The sequence below is a fragment of the Dromaius novaehollandiae genome, chromosome 13, assembly GCF_036370855.1.
Source record: "Dromaius novaehollandiae isolate bDroNov1 chromosome 13, bDroNov1.hap1, whole genome shotgun sequence".
Taxonomy (NCBI): domain Eukaryota; kingdom Metazoa; phylum Chordata; class Aves; order Casuariiformes; family Dromaiidae; genus Dromaius; species Dromaius novaehollandiae.
The window spans coordinates 22,538,586-22,558,432 of record NC_088110.1 but is presented as its reverse complement, the minus strand read 5'-3'; the positions used below and the strand labels follow the sequence as shown (position 1 = coordinate 22,558,432).

Sequence of the window (19,847 nt, the reverse complement as noted above, 5' to 3'; positions counted from 1 at the left end):
GAGTGATAAGTACTCATAAGACAGGGGATTCAGGATGGGCTCGGCTGTAAAAGCACCTCTGAGCTGGATTTACGGCTGGTAAATCATCCTGTTCTCATCTGTCGCGGTGTGTTGAGGTGTTCATCACCGTCGCCGCACAGCAGCGAAGTTGTGGCCGTGATTCGCGCTGCGGCGTGCAGAGCGAGGGGGAGGGAAGTGCTTCCCCTGCGTAACCGATTTACGGAGACCTGCCTCCCACTTTTATTTTTAGCGGGAGAGCCTTCGACTCTCGCTGGATGCTCGTGTCTGCCTGCAGCACCCTTTCCGCTGGTGCAGCCGGCTGCTGTCGGGCAGCGGTGCAGGGAAACGCCTGCCCAGCCGGGAAGAGGCAGGCGAGGATGCTCGGCGGCTGCGGGCTGCGGCTGGCTGCGTGCGCCGGACTCGCTCGCCCTGCACCGAAGCTCCCTGCAAAACCAGGATCCCCCAGTGCAGCTGTGGGCAGCGGGGAGGACAGGAAAGGCCTGGAAAATGCCATTTTGCCCCCAATTCCTGCCGGTGCCATGGTAATTGGTTTTGCAGCCCCATCAAGTGTCTGCCAAGTGAACTGCACTGGGCTCCGGGGCTCCTCGGAGGCCACAGTGTGCCTGGTATCAGGGCTAGGCTGGACCTGCTCCGTCCTGCCCGGGGCAGCTTGGCCCAGGATCACACACAGGTATTTAAGCAAAAACATGCAACTGTTGCTAGCCTGAAACCCAGGATGTTTCCAGCAAAAAGGTCCTGACAGCTGTGGCCTCACCTGCTCTTAAATTGGAAAAATCGGTGTGCGAAGGTGGAGGGCGGGCGGGTTTCCAACATGGTGCTGCACGGGCAAGGCGGGGGGATCCTGCGGCCGGATACGGCCGCGACCGTGGCACTGCTCGGCTCCTTGGGTGTCCTTGCAAACAGCCCCAGCAGAGCATCTTGCTGTGCTTTCCCTATCATACTGCCCTTCCAAAAACCCCTCTCTGCCTGTGTCTCCGGTCCTGGCAGCACGGACCACATGCTCGCTTCCCAAAGTGCCCGGGAGCTGCCGGAGTTAGATAGCAAGCAAGAAAAGCAAAGGCTCTGTGGGGGACCCAGGCTGCTGCCTTATGCGTAGAAAACACCAGCTAGTCCTGAAGATAGCTGGAAGTGTTGCAGAAAACTCCTGGCGTGCCCCCATGAATGTCGCATGCCCGCGACTTTCCCACAGCGCCGACCCGGCCGGCCTGCCTGGGGAGGGGAGCGTGTTAAAAACAACCCTTCCAGCGAGGAAGGGCTTCGAGCCGTGTGACAGAGGCGAGAGGCAGCCTGCACCTTGTTTCCCTGGGCCTGGGGTGGGATTTAGAGTTGAAACCAGAAGATTTCCGTGGAGGAACCCCAATTGGATTCTCCTTCCAGGAGCCCGAGCTGCCCGAGGCTGTTTTACGGCGGCGTGGGGATGCTGCTGGGAAGAGATGCGCCGCGGCTCCGCTCTAGAAGGGCTCAAGGGCTCGTCGGAGCCACGGCATGCATGGACATGCAGCTACGGCCTCGGGCGGTAACAAAACGCGTCTGTCCTCTGTGGGCACATCCCAGGTGGGGGTCATCTCCACTTGCTCTGCGCTTTCAACCTGAGCCTCTGTGTCCAGGCAGGGTCCCCGCGCCTCCTTGGCCGGCCAGCAGCGGGGCGATGTCTCGGCCAGCTCCCTTCCACCTCTCTGGGCTCTTCTGAACTGTCCTGGAGGCAGTTTTAACCCTCGGTGAAGCCTTCATCAGGTCCCCGTGGCCAAGGGGGACCCATCAGGTCCGCTGTGCCAGCTGGCTTTGTCCTCTTCTGCCAGGGAAGGGGTTGGGTGGGACATGGGCCCTATTGCTACAGGCCCTGGGGATCTTCGGGATGTGTCTCAGCACCTTTCTTCTCCTCCTCTTAGCTCTGGGCAGACCGTCCGCGTGTGCTGGATGCTGCCCGTGCTTTTGGGACATCCTACAGCCGGGCTGTAAGTGCTGCTGCTGCCTTACTGCCGTTTCCCCCCGAGGAGCTCCCTGTGCCTCGGTTTCCCCTCCTCGCCCGCTCCGTAGCGGCGCTGGCAGACGCAGAGTTAAGGGGAGCTTGTGTGCTTGTGCGCATCCCTGCTCCGACGCGGGCTGTGCGGCTCCCGCGAGCCCTGGGGACGGGGCTGCTCCGTGGGTCGCTGCCCCACGGCTGCCTGCACCAAGGGGGCTGCTCAGCGGAGCCGCGTGCTCGGCGGTGCTGCCTGCGAGGCGACTTTCCCAAGATGGCACTGTGGCTTCTTTTTTTTCCCCCTACACGCTGCTAGCGATAACGTATAACGAGTCCCTGAATAAAGCGTGGCTGGTGCAACCGCGCCGGGCAAATATTTGCCGTGCAGAATAAATGAGAAGGCGGCAGACGTCAGGCCCCGGCGGCGGGAGCTCTGACTCATGCTCCCCGCGCGAGAGGCGCTGCAGACGGCTTCCCTGCCGGCGGCTGCCGAGCGTCCCCGTCCCCGTCCCCGTCCCCAACACGCGCCCCGTGCCCCCGCGCTGCCGGTGATCCGTGCCCAGCCCCGCGGGTGCAGTCGGCCGCGGCTGGTTTCTCGGGGACGCTGAGCACTGCGAAACGTGCTCCCCCGCCGAACATGGCCTAAGGGCTGCGGCTGTGAAAGTCAATGTGGCTCTTTCTTCTTTTTAATTGCTGTGATTTGCCCGGCTCTTGCATATCGGGAGCAAAGTCGGGTTTCGGAGCTCCCTCAGCGGATTTATTTTGCGCTTGACGCCATGCGGAAAAGCAGCACTGCAGCTTTGCTCCGCTCCCCGCGTGCATCCTGCCCAGGGGTGACTGTGCCCGCTGGAGTCATTCCCTTGCCCCCGGTGGGGCTGGTGGATAAAGCTCCGTGGGGTCAGAGCCAAAAACCAGGGAATCCACGCGGAGGAGGGAAGGAGGGCGATGGCTGGTGGCCGGCAAGCAGCAGGGCTGATGGCTGCTTGTGCGGCAGGTGCTAATGAGCCGGCAGCTGATGGAGGGCAGAGCGTGGGAGCTGCCCCTGCCCAGGCGCCGAGATGCCACTGGGAGGCTGCCGGCACCGCTATTCCCGTAATCCCTACAGCTGCTCCATAACAGGGAATAGCTGAGGAGCAGCAATGCCCCTTTTCCCGGCTGGGAGCATCCTGGTGGCCCCGGGAACTGTGAGCCGGGCCCTTCCCACGCCCTCCCCGGCGGCAGCATCCACCGGGGATCCCGGACCGCTGCCCACCCTGCGGCTCCCCGGGATGCTCCCGGCCCCAGGGGCGGCATGGGGCGGCTCCGCGCCCCCCCAGTTCCACCAACCCCAGCAGCACGTGCTGAGCCGGCGGCACGTGCACCCCCACCGTCCCCCCGGCAAAGCCCCTGCACGGCCTTGTTCTGCTCAGCGCAGGTGGATGGGAGCCACCTCCGCCGGAGCGGAGAGCACTTTTAATCGCCTGCTCCCGCGCCGTGCAATTAACTGCATTCCCTCCCCTCCTTTCCTGCAGAGGTTTAATTAAAATGCATTGTTCGCCTTGCCAATTAGCTGCTCTGTCCCCTGGATCACCTCTGCGCAGCGCCGGGGCGGCTTTCAGTTTTCGCTCCTTGCTGCTGAGGTTTCTCCCGGCTCCCGCGGCGGCTCCGGCAGCGCGGCCGCCTCTCCTGCCGCCGGGAAGCGGGCGAGCGGGATGCACCGCGGGCGAGCGCGGCGCAGCTGCAGCCCCAGGCCGCCGCGGCCCTGCCGGCGAGTCCCCGGCGCTCGGCAGCTGTTGCTGCGGCAGGTGATAATTGAAACCAGGAGCCGACCTGGATGTTGGTGCCGGCAGGGGCTGAGGTTTAGGTCAGGCTTTGCTGGTTCCCAGCCCGTGCCGTGACGCGGGGGGAGCCAGCTCCCGGCTGCAGGCGGGACTTTGGGACCTCCCTGGGGACGGGGCCGTAGCAGCCGGTCGAGGCCGTGGCACTGCTGCCGTGGCTGCTCGCTGCCCAGACAGGGCAGCCGCTCGCCGCTTTCCCCGCAGGTGGGGGGGTTTTGCCGGCGTCTCCAAGTCGCTGGCGGGGGACAGGAGTCAGCGTTTGGTGTCCCTCTGCTCCTTGCGCAGCATGAGGGCCGTGGGGGCTTCCAAAACCCTCTCTCTGTCCCCCCTCCGGCCCCGAAGGAGCCTGCTCTCCCGCTTGCTGTGCGGCTTGGGGCAGTTTTGGTTTCACCCCAGAACTACCCTCTTGCACGCGCACTTTTGGCGGATGCCGCAGTTTCTGCATGCACGGGTGGCGCGTGCACGGTGCCACCAACGCCTGTTTCCGGAGGGAAATTGAAGCAATTCCAAACCTAATTGCACCCCCCGGCAGAAATCCCCAGCCCCTCAAGGAGGATAAATGCATTTTTTTTTTCTTGCACAGCGTTGCGTCTGGTCCGGTGCCGCGCTCCTCCTGAGGCGCATGGAGGGAGTCCAAGCTCGCACCACGCTGCACATCAATGTCTGGCCTCGAGCTCGGCCTTGCCGCGTCCACGGCCGGATGGGGAGGACTGGTTTTGGGGAGGGGGAGGCCAGAGTCCAGGCAGGGTTTGCAGCCGTGCGGCTCTGCTGGGATGCGGCCGGCCCCGCTTGCCCCAGCGGCAGCAGCAGCCACTTGCTCCCGGGGCAGCCTGCCTGCTTCCGAGCGCCCCGCGTTTTGGGGGGGTTTTATGTTGAAAATCCATATGTGTGGTTGTTTACTGCGTTTATGTGTGTGTGCTTTATAATTGAAAACTCGCAGCTGCGCGCTTCTCCCGTGCGCAGCGAAGGCTGCAAAGCAGCAGGTGGAAATCGAGCCGCTCGCTCTGCTGCCGAAGTGAAAATTTGAGTGCAAATTTAATTTTTCCCTGGTGAAGCGGGGGGCCAGGTTCCCAGGGCCGGCCTGCCAAAGGCCTCCGTGTCCCCTCCCGGAGCCGGGGGATTTTGGGGCTCGGCTCCCACGGGCAGCGTCGCCGGCTCCCAGCCCCGGCAGGCACCGCGCGGCCCCGCGGTTACGGCTTCTCCCTTGCAGGCGCTTCCCACGTGGGCTCGATCCGCAGCCCGCGGATTCCTTTCCGCTGAGCGCACTCGGCTCTGCAGCCGAGCCCTCAGCACGCGGAGCGACGCGGCCGCAGGAGTTCTGTCGCTCTGGCGGGTTTTTAATGGGGAGACAAAAGGCTCCGTGCTGGAGCGACCCGGCTGCTCCGGCGCGGCTTTGTCTGCGTCCTAATGGGAAGCAGAGCAACATCAGACGGGAGCTGGGGACGGCGATTCCTGGGCTGCCGCATCGCCGCCCGCCCCGCCGGCGAGGCTGCCGAGCCCGGACGCTGCCGCGGGATGCCCAAGAGCCGGGTAACGCGCGGCACCGGCGCGGGGCCACACCGTGGGCAGGTTTTCCGGGACCTCAACCGGTCCCAAGGGCGTTTGCACACACGCGTGCTGCGTTTTGCACGGGCCGGGGCGTTTGCCGCGCGGGAGGCGTCCCTGGCTGCAGACACCGGCCCGCCCCGGCGCGCTGGGCCGCGGTGCAGAGGGGTGGCTATTTATGGGATGAAAAAGGAAAATTGTCCAACTGCTGAAACTGGCAGCGAATCCCACAACTGCAATAAACAGCTTCCCTTCCAGGGTTCCTGGCTATTTTCTCGCCGTTTTGGCTTGGGTAGGAAGGTTTGTTTTGTTTACTGCTTGGATTTTTTTTTCTCCTTTCCTCTCTCCTTTTCTTTTTTTCTCGAGGGCATTAAAAACACGAAGAAACACAAGTCTACACCAGCTTTGCTGCTGCTGTTAGTTTTTTTTTAAAACTAACGGCTCCCTTCAGCTTTCCAGCTGCAAAATGTGGTTTGCTCTCACCGTTCCTCGAGGCCGGGCAGCGGTGTCAGGGCACAGCTGTGTTTTACGTGATACCCAGCCGTCGAGGCGCTGGGAAAGAGCGATTCAGGCGCGGTGACAGCCAGGCAGGGCCGAGCTGAGACGCTGGGGAGACGCGGGGGACAAACTGCACGGAAAAGCGCTGCGGCAGGGAGCACAGGGATGCGGTGCCCGGCTCCGGCACGGGCAGTAGGGAGCTGAGCAGCCGCTTTTCCGCCCTGCTGCTGACTTCTTGCTTGATCCCGAAGGCAGCAGCATCGCCCCGTGCCTGCCTCCCCCCTCTTCCCTGCTCGCTCCTGCCTCTGCCTCGGGTTTGCTCTGCGTTTCCTGACGTTGCCTCTAGCTAAAACGGGGTTAATCTCTTCCGTCCTTTCCATTACTTTGCAATTACCCTACCATAAAACTATTGACCACAGAAGCCTGCGAAACCAATGGCCGATTTAATTGCGGCGTACAGCTTTACCGCGTGAATATTACCGGCGCGCGACTTGAAAGCCGCCTTTAAAGCGGCCGGGGGCAGGAGGCCGGAGGCTGGGGGCAGCCGTGCCGCGGGGCAGCGCGGTGCCGCCGGCCCTTCGGAGCCGAGCGGGAGCCGGGGCAGGGCGCGATGCCGAGGCTGCGTTAGTGCCGCGGGCGCCTTTGGCGTTTGCGTTCTTGGTTCAAAAATAGCTGTGGGAGGAGGAGGGGGGAGGATAAATCCATTCGGACGCTTGTTTTGGAAGCCGGTTTAGACGCAGTCTTACTGGCACCTTGCAAATAGCCCGGGAACCACATGTCCTGGCTGCTCCGTCACCCAAGGCCCTGCTTGTCCGAATTGCAACGAGAAGCTCAACTAACCAGGGGCAGAACCAGCATTTGGAGCTCCCCCAGCGCCAGGCTTCAACTCCCATTTGAGCCCCCAGGTCCAGTATGCACTTAAGCATGTGCTTAACCCCACTGGCTGCTCTGCTGGGTGTTAAGCACTTGCTTAAAGTGCAGGCAGGTCTGGGATTAGCGCCCAGACAGGGTCTCTGCCCTCCCACGAGCTGAGGGGTCCCCGGGGCCGGCAGCCCTTCTCGCATCCCGACAAAGCCAGCGCCTGCTGGGGACCTGTCCGGGGACCTGGGCAGCCCGGTGGCCGTCCCCCCTCGCTCCGCCGGGATGGGAGGGATGGACTAGGCTGCGTGGGAACGGGAGCTCCGGCCAGCCCCGCCGTGCGTGCATGGAGCTGCAGGGGAGAAATTCCTGCCGTCGTGGGATGCCGGGGCGTAACGAGCATCAGCGGCTGGGCTTCATCCCCTAGGCTTTCCCATGGGATTTCTTCCTTCTCCCGGCAGGAGACCGCTGCCTGCACTTCCCAGTGGGGCAGCGGCGCCTGCTCTGCAGCAGCTCTCGTGCCGGATGGCTCGTCCCGCTCCCGCCCTTGCAAATCTCCCCCCCGGACGCTGCCGCCCCGCGGGGCCTAGGCCTCCCTCGGACCCTCCGCCTCCCCTCTCTCCCTGGCTGCGTTTTGCATTTATTCCGTTTATCTCCAGGCCAGGCTGTGCTGGCAACGCCAGGGCGATCCATCAACCCTCCTCCTTTCCCGGTGTCACCACCTGCGCCGGGACCTCCAGCAGCCCCCGGGAAATGCCGCGGGATGCACAACCCGCATCCGCAGCCCATCGATCCCGCCGTGCTGGGGCTGCAGCATCCCGGTGCTAGCGGGGGTCAGTCCCGGCGCCCGCTCCGGCGAGCCGCGGCCCCGGGAGCCGGCGCGGACGGCAGCCAGCTCTGGGAGCGCGGCGCGGGAGGCTGGCGAGGGCTGGTGCTGGCAGCGCGGCGAGGGGAACAGCTTGCGGCAGCACGGCAGCCTCTCCCCCCGCGAGCACCTGCTGGGGTGCCTTCCCTAACCTTTCCTTCCTCCGCTCCGCTCCTGTGTTTCTCGCTCTCCTCTTTTTTTTTTTTTTCCCCTTCCCTTTCCCCTAACTGTAAATGCGCCATGAAAATGGATCAAATTGCTTAAATCACTGTCATTAAATCAGTGTGAGTCCCCCCTCCACCCCGGTGCTCGACGCCTGGCAGAGAACATTTGTTCCAAAGGCTGCACAGCCGTCGCGGTGCTCTGAAAGCATATTTGCTGCTTGATGGAAGGAGGCGAGGGGGAGAAAAACAGCCTGCGAGGAAAGGAGGAGGAGGAGGAGGGTGAAGTCACCGGGGCCTGCTTCTCCTCAGCCACGGGGCTGAGCCGGGGGGGACGCGGGGTCCATGGCACGGGGCCGTGTCCCGCAGGCTGGGTCCTCCCAGCCAAAACGCGCCGGGGGGTGACACGGCAGCGGGGACGCTGCTCAGCTGTCTGCCACCGGCAGGTGACAGTGTGGCTTTGCTCGCCGGTGCCCGGGGGCCGCGGCCCCCCACGCAGGTGGTTGTTTATTCTGCAGCCGGTGCTTTCATGCACTGCGGGATGCTGGGGTGGGATCATCCCGGACCAGCACCCTTCCTGCGGCCGCGGGGCTGCACGTGCGCAGGGGCTGCAGCAGCAGCTGAACGGTGCCCAGACGTGGATGCAAAGCGCGGCCGGTCGCAGCCCCGGCGAGAGGTGCCGCCCAGGGTTGTCCCCTCGCGAACCTGCCCAGCTCGTGGCCTCAGTGGCCGCCTGCTCGGGGCACACTCGGTGTCCCTGAGGTCCCACGGCCCTGCTCCCCGGGGTCTTCCCCATCCTCCGCCGCTCTCCAGGAGCTGCTCAGAGCTCCAGGACCGGGGACTGGAGACCCGCCACACCACGCTGCACGGCCGGTACCTAAGCAGACCCTACACCTCGGTCCTGCTCCGGTGCGGAGGCTGCAACGCCTGTACCCGGCTGTGCTTGATTCGCCCCAGGCTGCAGCTCTGCATTGCCCTGGGTGGGAATTTGCTGGGGCCGGAGATGCTGTCTGCGCTCAGCCACTAGCCGAGCGGTGTGCACGGGAGATAAATGTACTCCCTGGTAAACAAGGTAGGTCAAGGCGCGAAGGTCTTTGAGCCTCTGGGGTTTATTAGAGCCCTGCCAGCCTTGTTAGCCCTGACTAAACAAGGGCTTTGGACCTGCCGGTGTTTGCGCATCTGAATAGAAAGTGTCTGCAAATCCCAGCCGCGGTCGCAGCACGGCGTGCTCGGTGCCGGCCGCGGGGGAGCCGCCGGGAACGGTGCCTGCGGGTTGCAGGGTTGAGCTGCCTCGTGCTGCCGGCGGGGAGGAGTGAGTCACGCCGGAGCCGTCGCCCCGCGGGCGCGTTGAGCTTCGAGGGGGATCTGCAAACAGCGAGCGGCCGGGGATGGGGAGCGGGTGCCCGCGCGTGGGCAGCGGGAGCAGAGCCGGCTGTGGCAGAGCCCGGTGCGGACGCGAGCCGAAGCCAGGCACAGGCGCGGGCAGCCCGAGTGCCCGGCAGCGGTGGTCGCAGGGATGCCGTGCACCGGCGCTGCATCTCACCCGGCCCCCCGGGGACCGCGGCAGGCGGGCGATGGGCTGGCGGCGCGGACCGGCCGCGGGTCGCAGTTTCCCGACGCCAGGCAGATCTTTGCTCGGGAGCCCTAAGTGCAGCGGGAAGAGGAGGTGTGATGGCACGGCCCCGGCGCGCACCACAGCCCGCAATGCGGTAGCTAACAACCAGCAGAGCCGAAGTGCAGAACAGCTCGGAGGGCTGGAGAGCTGCCCAGTTTGCACATGCCCGGATTGAAAAGCACCAGCTTGCCATAGCTTTGGATGACCGGTGAGCGCAGCCCTCCCTGCCTCAGTTTCCCCAGGGATGTGGCCCAGGGTGGCGAGGGGCTCCCTGGCTGTCGGCGGCCTGTATGGAGAGCTGGGCTTTTTAGCGAGGGATTCAGACCCCCCCCCACCTCCAAATCCTTCCTGCTGTCATAGCTGTGCAGGCTCTGGAAGGTGTCGGAGTAGACCTTGAGGGCTTTGGCATGGAAAATCATTTCAACGGCAACAAAATCTGAGAAAATCCTCTGCGGGAAGGCAGAGGGGGCAGAGCGTGAGCGTGCCCCCAGCGGGGCGGCTTCCCCGGTGCTGGGGAAGGAGGGGAGACCCCGGGGCCGCCGCGGCTCTCCCGGCTGGGCCGAGCAGCCGGTACCTGCACATCCTTCGGCTTCTCATGCTGGAAGCGGCTGAAGGTCTCCTCCAGGCGCTTCGAGATGCGGCTGGTGTCCGCCACGGCTCGGTGCACCCTGGATTCAGCCTGCGGGAAGGAAGATCTCTTTTGGAAGTCCTTCCCCCTCCTTTACGTGTTTCTGCAGGGATGCAGATGCTGGATATTAATGCAGGGGAAGTTTTCAGCCGGGGACTCGGCTCCTCTGTAACAGCCACCGGGGTGAGGGAGCCGCTCGGCTGAAAATAGGAGCAGTGATTTTCCTCCCCGATGCTCCTGGAAGGAGCCGGACCCCGAGCATGCCGGGATGCAGGATGAAGCGCATGTCAGGCCTGTCCTCGCTGTCCTGCTCTGGGGTTCAGCTCAGCTGTGCCCATCCCTCCGTTTTGGGGGGGGGCTGGTGCTTACCTGGGCCTGGAGAAGGAGTCAAGGAAAGGCTGCCCAGGGAAGGTGCTTTGCTGTGCTAGGATTTGCTTTTATTTACTGTGCTGTTCCAGACCAGGGTCTGTCTCTCTTCCCACCCCAGATATCCCCCTCCCTCGGCCATCGGGCTGGATTCCCCAATGGCTCAGGAGGGGTCCGAGCAACAGCCTTCGTTGTGGCAGGGGGCTAGAGAGGTCCTTTTCTATGCCCCAGACATGTTTTTCACCAAATTTGCATGGATTTAATATTTTTATGATGTGACTTGAATTGCATTGAAATTAGTCAAGATATTTGGGGGGGGGGGGGATCTGTGCATGCACCTGGAGACAGAGCGTGCAGCCTCTCCGCTGCTAAGGCAGCCAAAAGGTTCTTCTGAGGCCAAACCCTTGAGCCTGCTGCTCTTGGCCTCCTAGAAACACACCTCCCTGGTGAAGAGCAATGCACCTTTGGTGAGGGAAATGTGGAGGGTCTCGACCCTAAATCCCCCTGGGCTGGGATTGTTGGGTTCCTGGGCCAGGAAAGGGGAGCTGGAGAAGCAGCATAACATCTGCCTACATCCCCGTGGATGGATGATTGCCCATCCTCTGCCGGCAAGGACACGGTGACCTGCCGGTCCAGCGGTGCCGTCTGTCGCAGCCGCGCCAGCTTCTCCAGCTGCTTCATCTGGTTGCTGCGGGTGCTGCTGAACCTCTTGGGCTCTGCCTGGAAAACAACGCGGGCGCTGGCTGCAGCCCGGCGGAGGCTGGCGGGGCGGCCTCGCGGGGCTCACCCGCATCTGCTTCAGTCGGATGCCGTAGAGCTTCAGGGGCTCAACCACCTTCACGTCCAGCCGCTCTATCTGCAAGGAAAGGGGATATTTGTCTGCCAAGCAGAAAGGAAGAGCCTGGCGTGAACGGGACCGAGCCAACGGCCTCCAGCCAACACGCTCAGATCAGACCCAGGCCTCGAGGTCTCCCAGCTGATGGTGCCGAACAGGGCGTTTGAAAGACCCACTTACATCCAGGTGTCCCGTGCACCATGACGTGGTACAGGGAGGGGGTGGGAAATCCTTCCTTTTGGCTGGAACCACCCCAAAATGCTCAGAGACAGGCTGTCATCTCCAGCAAGGAGGTAGGTCCAGCCCTCGGCTTGATTCCTCCCCCCGGGTTGAAGGAGTGGGGACACGCTGCACAGATCAGCCTCTCTGCTGGGATGGCGAGAGCAGGACGGAGCACATCCCTCCGGGAGAGCGCCGGTCGTCGCGCAGCGCAGACCCGGCGGAGTACTTGCTGCTCGCTTTATTGCTCGTGTGTGTTTATTGCTTCCTGATGGGAAGGCCCACATCTGGGACGTATTTGCTTAGGACCTTGTTAGAGGGTTGTGGTCTCGACCGCTCTTTACCTCGGCCTGCCTGTAATCCTGCACTTTGGCTAACTCCTCCGCAAAGCCCTTCATGGTGTTTCGCAGCTCGGGGCTCTCGGTGTTTGCGTAGTCAATGAGTTGCCTCACCAGGAGATCGGACTTGTCGCGGAGCTTGGCCACTTTCTGGGTGTAGGAAGCCATCAGAGAGCAGAACCGGCCAAAGTATTTCTCTGCGTTGGCCACCGTCTTCTCCATGATCCTCACCTGGCTGTCCCTGGGTGGGCAAAGGAGAGGGGAGCGGTGCTGGCGGGGTTTGCTAGCAACGCTGCTCTGCATCTGCACGGGAATTAGAGCCCCAAGGCTTTACACGAACCTTTTGTGCAGGCAGCAGACCCTCTTTTGCATGTCTGCAGTGAGGAATTGCTTGCACAGGCTGGGCTGCCATTCACCTTGACCACCCCCTTCCCACGCTGGGTCCTGCAGCGACTCTCCATCAAATTAACTGCTGAAGCTGCAAAGCCCCGAGTCCGTCCGATCAACGCATGGCCAAGGCCGCTGGGAGCTGTGTGTGCTCCTCACGGCTCCCTGCAGCTCCTGGCACGTTCCCCGCCGAGCAGCGTGCGTGGTGCTGGTGGGCTCCAGCTTTCCGTGAACGCACCGAGCTGCCTCTCCCCACCGACAACCGCCGTCCCCGAGCTGGCCGGGTCAGACCTCTGCATTCGCTGTAGGGACAGCGTTAGCCGGAGGATGCAGCTGCAGCCTGCCGCTCCGTCTCACTCTTCCCAGCAGCTCTGCCAAGGCTTTGGCCGCTGTGCATCACCTTGTAAAACCTGCTGATCCCCCTCGCGCTCGGTCTCCGCCGTGCAGCCTTGACACGCTGCCATGAAAGACTAGCAGCGCCTTAAATTTCTCAGGTCCTGGAGCTCCGCTTAACTGCTGCTTCCCCCCTCCCTGCTTTCGGTGGCCCTGTGCCAAGAATAAATCATTTGCAAGCAGTGCTGTTGCTCCGGTCGGCTGTACTGCTGTATGCAATGCGGGGTCATGCCCACCTCGTTGCCTCTAACGAGCTGGAGACCAACGAGAGGAAGGAACCGGAGCCAAAAAGGAAGAGGTGGGAAGAGCCAAAACGCGTGGCGATGAGTGAAGGAAAGGTGGGGCAAGCCCGGAGTGCAGGGGGGCCTGGCAGCAGTGCTGGGAGACGCTCGGATCGGGGACGAGGGACTCGAGCAGCAGCAGGAGGATGCCGAGGAGCCCAGGGAGGTTGACTTCTTGGGTGGGGTGGCCAGGGGCTCTCCTGGGGCAGCCAGGCTGCCGGGAGGCCCTGCTTGGAGCCATGATCTCTCGGGAGCTCAAACATCAGCATTTTGCAGCTTGGCATCCTCCCTCCATCCTCCCCAGGACTGGAGAAGGGATTTGCCCCATCAGATCTATCTGCCGGGTAGCATGGGCATCTTTGCCACCGATTCTCCCCATGGAGGAAGACCTGGGGGAGGAAGGACGCTGCAGCCTGGTTTCAGCTGCCTGGAAACCTCCTGGGTCTGGTGCTCTCTCCTGATGAGGCCCTGCAAATCCCACAGCTAGATCTTGGCTCTGGTTGCACAATGTAACGTATGGATCCAATATAGCGCAATGCATGTTTGTTATAGCAGCCTCATAGCTCCAACAGATGCAAAGTTTCTAGGAAATTGTGGGTTTTTCATGTGTCTCTAAAAGCCGAAGCCAAACAGGATCTCTCCTCCACCTCTCACTCTTGCTGGGAGGTAACAGGATAGTGGGCTGCTTTTCTCTCTGCTTTCCTCCCTTTAAAGCCTCGCAGGAGGGGCTGCGTTTCCAAACACGTGGCGTTCCCTGTGAGGCTGTGCTGTCACTTATTATGCCAGCAGGAGAAAAAAAAACACCCTGTATTTGGCACAGGAGTGAAGCTGTAAGACAGACAGCGTGGCGGCTCGTCGCCCAGGCACCCACAGACAGGCGTGATTACTGTGCTCGTTTCCAATTAAAAGCTGGTTTGCTGCAGACCTCTCCTGACCTCCAGCCCAGCAGACTTATGTTTTCCAGGGCAAAACAGCCCTGTTCTCCACCTCCCTCCCTCAAAGCTTTTGTTTCCGTCCGCTGTGCCCGAGATAACACCCTGTCTTGCTCTGTCATCATGTCCTGCTGTCTTTATCTTAACCCTACAGATTTGTTCCTTCTCTAGCGAGCTGAGTGTTTTCTTAATCCTCATTAGCAGGGCTTCACAAGCACGGCATAGGACACGCGGGTCAGGGGAGAGGAGCCCCGCGGCAGCCCCTCGGGTCGCTTACCCGGCCAGGACGGCTCTCATGGTGGGGACCGCCGGGTCGGAGTGCCGGTGCCGGGAGGGCAGTGGCTCTGTCCCCGTCCCCGTTGGTATGGCTACCCCCAACAGACCTGCCCTCGGTCTCCCAGGGAAACTGGGCCTCTGCCCGCTCCCGGCCTCCTTCTTCCTCTTCCTCCTCCCCAGCCCGGGCTCTCGCCTGCCTCGTGGAGGGACTTGCCTGGATCCCATGGGTGGGCCCATCCCCATGGCCCTGCTGCCGTGGCTGACGCCGATGCCAGTGCCACAAACCTCCCAGGGGGCTGCAGCATCCCTCCCCCCCGGGGTCCCGAGGGATCCCCCTCCCTGGGTGCTGCAGCTTCCCTCCACCCCGGGGTCCCGAGGGATCCCCCTCCCTGGGTGCTGCAGCATCCCTCCACCCAAGGGTCCCGAGGGATCCCCCTCCCTGGGTGCTGCAGCTTCCCTTCACCCCGGGGTCTCAAGGGATCCCCCTCCCTGGGTGCTGCAGCTTCCCTCCACCCCGGGGTCTCAAGGGATCCCCCTCCCTGGGTGCTGCAGCATCCCTCCACCCAAGGGTCCCGAGGGATCCCCCTCCCTGGGTGCTGCAGCTTCCCTCCACCTCGGGGTCCCGAGGGATCCCCCTCCCTGGGTGCTGCAGCATCCCTCCACCTCAGGGTCCCGGCAGATCCCCTCCCCAGGGTCCCGAGGGATTCCCCTCCCTGGCATCCAGGGTCTCGGGGATGGTCCCCTCTCCCCAGCACAGGGGCCACGCGTGTCTTGGGGAGCCACGGAGCCCACCCAGCCCCAGGCTCTCCCAGCACCCAGAGCCCCGGCGTGTGAGGCCGCGTGCGGCCCGCGTCAGTTGTCCTGCTCCGTCCCCGATGCCTGGGGACGGCGTGTGCCATGCCAGCTTCCCCTTCCTCATCCCTCCTGCTGTGTCTGGAGATTTGGAGGCTCTCGCGGGAGCGGGAGCAGGGAGCTGCAGCCTGGCGCCTGCGGGAGCGCTGCTATTTCTGCCTGAGTCGGAGCATCTCGGGCAAGTCCTGGGCCAAAGGGAAGGGGAAGCCACGGTAAGATTTGGGCTACTGGGAAATCCGTTTTTTTTTCCAGAGGGGGGAATTAAAGACAGGATTCCTGCTGGTGCCGGCTGTCCTGCGCCGCGGGCAGCATCCAGCCGGCCGTTAGCCAGCCTCCTCGGGCAGCTTTTTGGCCAGGCGTGCCGAGGAGGGTCATCTCTCCCCCGGCGCTGCCCCTGCAATTACGGCTTCGAGTTGAGCAAGCTGCGGGCTTTGCCTTCTGCTTTCTAGCTTGCAAGTGCCTCGTATTGATCTGTTTGTGAGAGGGGAAATATTGAGCTTGGAGAAAGGGAGGGAAGGGAGCGGTACGTGTTGGGCTGGAGAGGCAGCGCCTGGGGAGGTGCTGGGCGGCAGAGCAGGCAGGTGACGGTCCCCTCGGAGGGAGATTTGGAGCATTTTCCATGCGGGACCTGTCGGCTCAGCTGGGCTGAGTTTCGCTGCGGGCTCAGCCAGTGGCCCTGCTTTTCCTCACCCCTCCAGCCCTGCTGCCCCGGGGCGACAGCCGGCAGCCCTCGGCCACAAGCGGGGCCGGGCTGCACGACTCCTCGCCGTGCCTGCTCCCGGCCATATGCTCCTCGTTTTCCCATTTTCTGCTTGTTTTCCCCGAGGGATGCCTCCGGGCTGAATGGCGGCTGGGGAGCTGGTTTTCCATCCCCCGGCGGCCGGTCCTGGCTGCATGCTCCGCGTCGCCCGTCCCTCCCCATCGCTGGGTGACCAGGCCGGGCTCTGCCGGGGGACAAGTGGCCCTGCCACCCTGGGTGTCAGCGCCGGGCTGGCCCAGCTCCTTGTCCCTGGACCAGTAGAGGGCAACAGTGACCTTTGCAACCAGCTGTCCCCAAAACCACGCTCCCAGCACGCGGGCTGCTTCGGCCAAGGTGGGAGCAACCCTCCCAATATTGACCCTGCTGCAGGGGGTCTCCCATGGGTGGGGGCTCCCACGGGAGCGCGGGTGCACGAGTCCTTCACCGTGAAACACAAGCCTTTCTGGTCCGCTGTGCAAAGTGACGGGTTTTGTGCGTGCCCTGGTGTCATAACGCAGCGGCGAAAGGCACGGTGGGCACCGCACCCGCTGGCAAGATCCCAGGCGGGATATGAAAGCCCATCGGTGCAGCATGGCGCAAGCAAGGCTGGCTCTCCTCCTGGAGGACTCTGCCACGGAGCACGGTGGTTTCACTGTTTTTGGCACCCGTGCACTTTGCCCTTCACGCATCCTCCAGAGCCGCGAGCGTGATCCAGGCAGAGAAGTGCCGGGTGCTGGAGGTCGGATGCGGTCCTGAAACGCGAGCTGCAGCCTGGGCGCCTCTGAGACCACGGTTCGCCGTGGCGGTGCTCGGGGACAGGCAGAGCGAGCGGGACGTGATGGGTGGACCCCTCCGTGCAAGGACTCCCGCCCGGGCAGCGTGCTGGGGAAGCGCTGGGGAGCTGGAGACGGTTGCAGCCAGATCCAGCGCGGCTGGATTTTAGAGGCTGAAGCAGCACCAGGAACCTGAAACCCAGACTGGATTTGCACCAGCAACCCCAATTTGCAGTTGCCAATGACTCCACACTCTGCAATTAGCCCTGTGAACCAGCCAGCAGGCTTAAGTTGCAATTTTCCTAACAAAATAGCTCTGTACTTTGGCCCACTTGAAGGTCAAAACTGGAGCGGTTGTTAGCAATCGGATCGACTTCCCATTAATGCCATTGACTTGCTGGGAGGGAGAGTCTTGCAGCCCCTGTCCTGCCACCCTTGATTGCGGGGCCTGCACGGGGGGGCTGGGGACAAGGGAGCCCCTTCGATCTTGCCGCAGACGTGGGAATCCAATCCATTTTCTGAAATGGATGGGAAATGGTTGAAAGGCTAAACCTCAAATTAGGTATTGACTATCTGCCGAGCTGGGCAGCTCCCTGCTATAAGCAGAATGGCTCTTCCTCATCGCATGCACGGGTGCGCGTGCACGCACGCGGGGACGGGGCTCGCCGCGGCGAGGCATTGCCGCCGGTCCTCGCCCTGCCGCAGCACCGTGCCGCTTCGCCGGAGCCGTGCGGCCAGGCTGGGCTCGCGGCCAGGTTTTGCCCTTTCTGCCGCGCTGGCTCGCCGGGGACCGGAGCCCTCTGCAAGGCTGAGCTCCTGCCGTCACGCTTGGGTTAATATTAAACCATTAAAGGTGCTCGGCTCTTAATAGAGAGGCCGGGTGGAGCCTTAACCCTGAGCTTGCCGGCGGCTGCTGCTCCCCTGCGGCGGCTCTTCGAAGGACGGCGGAGCCGGCGCCCCGCGGCGCGTCCCGGTGCCGGGCACGTCCTCGGCCGGCTCCCCCCGAAATTCCTTCTCCTTCGAGTCCTGCCCCCGCTCCCGGACTCAGGGCCCCCCTGCGAAATATGTTTTCCGAATTCTGTTCACTCGATATCCCGGATGCTTTACAAATATGGTGTTTAAACAAACCCTAAGTTGTGCTTTAAAGAAAACACAGCTGTTTAATCAAGGCCTGGGTTTCGAGCAGCCTCCGTCACGTGCGGGGTGGGAGCTGGGTGCTGGCTGCGTGTTTGGCCTCGGAGCCCCTTTAATCTCTGTAGTCAAAGGATTTGGGTTTGATTTCTTTTTATGTCCCACCCAGGCTGGAATCTGCAACCAATTTGGTGTTGTTGTTTGGGAAACAAACCCGGGGGAAAGGGGACGGATCTGGCGTGGCCCGAGCGGGGCTCTGCCTCGGGATCCACGGAGCTGCCTCCAGGCTCCCAGCGCCAGGAACGCGGCTCCCTTCGCCCGCCCCGCCGCTCTGGCCCGGCTCTCCCCCCCCGAAGGAGCCGATGACTTTCACATCTGCTGCCACATCTGTTTTACCCATCAGGCCCAAGCACGGCGATAGCTTCATCTGGGAACGGGAGCCTGGAGACGAGCCGGGGCTTGGAAAAACTTCCTCCGAGAGTCCCTTTCTCTTGGAGGAATTACGTGCAAAGCGGTCCGTAAGTACCGGAGCAGCTGGGCGCCTCGCCGGGGACGCCGAGCCCTCCGGAGGCGATAAATCCAGCCCGGTGTTTTAAGCATCGAGAAGGCGACCGGCCAAGGCAGCAGAGCCCACGGGGCAGGGGGTGCTAATCGCCGCGATCGCGGGCTGCAGAAGCCCTCCGAGGCGGCACGGAGCCGGCTCCTTGCAGAGCAGCTCTTTGCTTTGGACGAGGACCACGCTGGGAGGCCTCCCTTGCTGCTTGGCTCGCGAGGAAACAGCGCCGTTGTTATAGACCAACGCTCCAGGTTCATCCCTGGTACAAATCCATCGCTTCCAGGCCTCGATTATGCATCTCGCCTGAGGGGGATTCAGCGGCGCTTTGCAAAGCAGCAAACCGAGACCCCGGCGCTGGAAAGCAGAGCGGAGCGCGGCCCCCGGGCGAGCCCCGAGGCGATGGCAAACGCGCCCCGTCCCGCCGGCGGCCTCCGGCCGGGCTCCGCGCCGCGCTTGGCTGCCCGCCGCCTTTGATGTCCCCTCGGAGGCCGCAGCAGCCTTTCATTGCGCTCCCCTCCGCCGCGCAGCGCCCGGCCATCAGCCCGCTCGGGCGAACATTAAAGCCTTTGTCTGGTTCTGCGCGCGGAGCAGACCGTTTAGGGGGAATTAGTGGTTACATTGAAAGGGGAAAATAAGGGCTCCTGGGTTAAATGCGCTTTAAATGTCTTAATAATTGCAATTGGCCAACTTGTTCCTCCCTGGAGCCAAAAGCCTGTAATATGGGAAGCTTTGCTCTAATCAAGAGCAGCACCGATACCTTATGTAGGAAGCCGCATAGGACGGAGAGAATTATTTCTTGGCGCTCAAAAACCGGAGCTGCCCGTCTGCCGCCCCTCGCCACCGCTGGCCCCTCCGAACCCACCACCGCGTGTCCCCGAGCACCCAGGACGCCTCCTTCCCGGGGGGGAAGCTCCGAGGGGGCGGCTGCTCCCGTGGGAATCTTTTCCGCGGTGAAGCCCTGCAGGGTATGGGGGGCCCTGGAGCAGCCCGGGGACCGGAGGGGGGAAAGGTGCAGCTTGGAGGAGGTTGAAAGCAAAAGCGGCTTAATTTATAACGTGGCCCAAAGAGTAATTGCGGCCAAAAAAGATAAAGATGCCAGAATAGTTGGAATTCTCCAGCCGCTCCGACTCCGCAGGGTAAAGCCGCTGGAATGCGTGCGTGTCCGGGGGGTGCTGCCCCCCTCCGGGGCCGAGGTGAGGGGGAGTTTGCTGGCGGCCGGGAGCTTTAAAGCCGGCTGGGCCAGAGCATTGGTAGGCGAGGGGCCACGGGGAGGGTGCATGGGCCAAAGAGGGGGGTAAATCAGCTGGTGGACGAGGATGAGGGCTTGGGGCAACGCTGTGAAGATGGTGCTCCAAGAGCCCAGCGGAGTATGATGCAAAAGGTGATGGGAGAGGATGGGGACCCGAGCATCTCCCGTGGGCTGATGGAGGGAGGTGTGCGGAAAAGCACAAAAACCAGGGAGGGGGTAAAAACCCAGCGGGATGCGCGGGCAGCTGGAGGCAGTGCTTGGGCCTGCCTGGCGCTGCCGCGGGTGTCCCTGCGCGCTGGGGCCGGTGTCGGGGTCTGCTTCGCAGGAGGAGATTTTGCAGAGTGCATCCGCCCAAACCTGCGCTTGCAAAGGGTGGGGACTTGCCCCTCCGTGCCGCCTCCGAAGGCGTCGCGCTGAGAAGACGGCGGGGAACCCACAGATGTGAGACCGACCGATGTTCGGGGCCGCATCCATCCTGCTTTGTGAGCGCTGGGCCCAGGGGCGGTGGCGCATCCCCGGCTGGGCTGCAGGGATGCAGGCTCATCCTGCGCG

At 63.1% G+C, this 19,847-nt stretch overlaps 1 protein-coding gene across 1 annotated transcript; it reads right to left on the bottom strand.

Annotated features, from left to right (window-relative positions):
* Positions 1–9,438: 9,438 nt before the first annotated feature.
* CIBAR2 (CBY1 interacting BAR domain containing 2) lies at positions 9,439–12,898 on the bottom strand. Its single transcript, XM_026107925.2, has 5 exons — positions 11,733–12,898; positions 11,122–11,190; positions 10,959–11,054; positions 9,915–10,037; positions 9,439–9,789 (listed from the first exon to the last, which is right to left on the bottom strand). The coding sequence occupies exons 1-5, from the start codon at positions 12,027–12,029 to the stop codon at positions 9,439–9,441; spliced, it is 936 nt and encodes a 311-aa protein (XP_025963710.2). The 5' UTR covers positions 12,030–12,898.
* Positions 12,899–19,847: the final 6,949 nt, after the last annotated feature.

Excerpts from the sequence above, each read along its gene's own strand:
- CIBAR2 (XM_026107925.2), bottom strand. The coding sequence starts at position 12,029 with ATGCAGAGCAGCGTTGCTAGCAAACCCCGCCAGCACCGCTCCCCTCTC. Across the intron at positions 11,055-11,121 it reads TCCGACTGAAGCAGATGCGG|GCAGAGCCCAAGAGGTTCAG; the intron begins GTGAGCCCCGCG and ends GTTGTTTTCCAG. Across the intron at positions 9,790-9,914 it reads AGAAGCCGAAGGATGTGCAG|AGGATTTTCTCAGATTTTGT; the intron begins GTACCGGCTGCT and ends GCCTTCCCGCAG.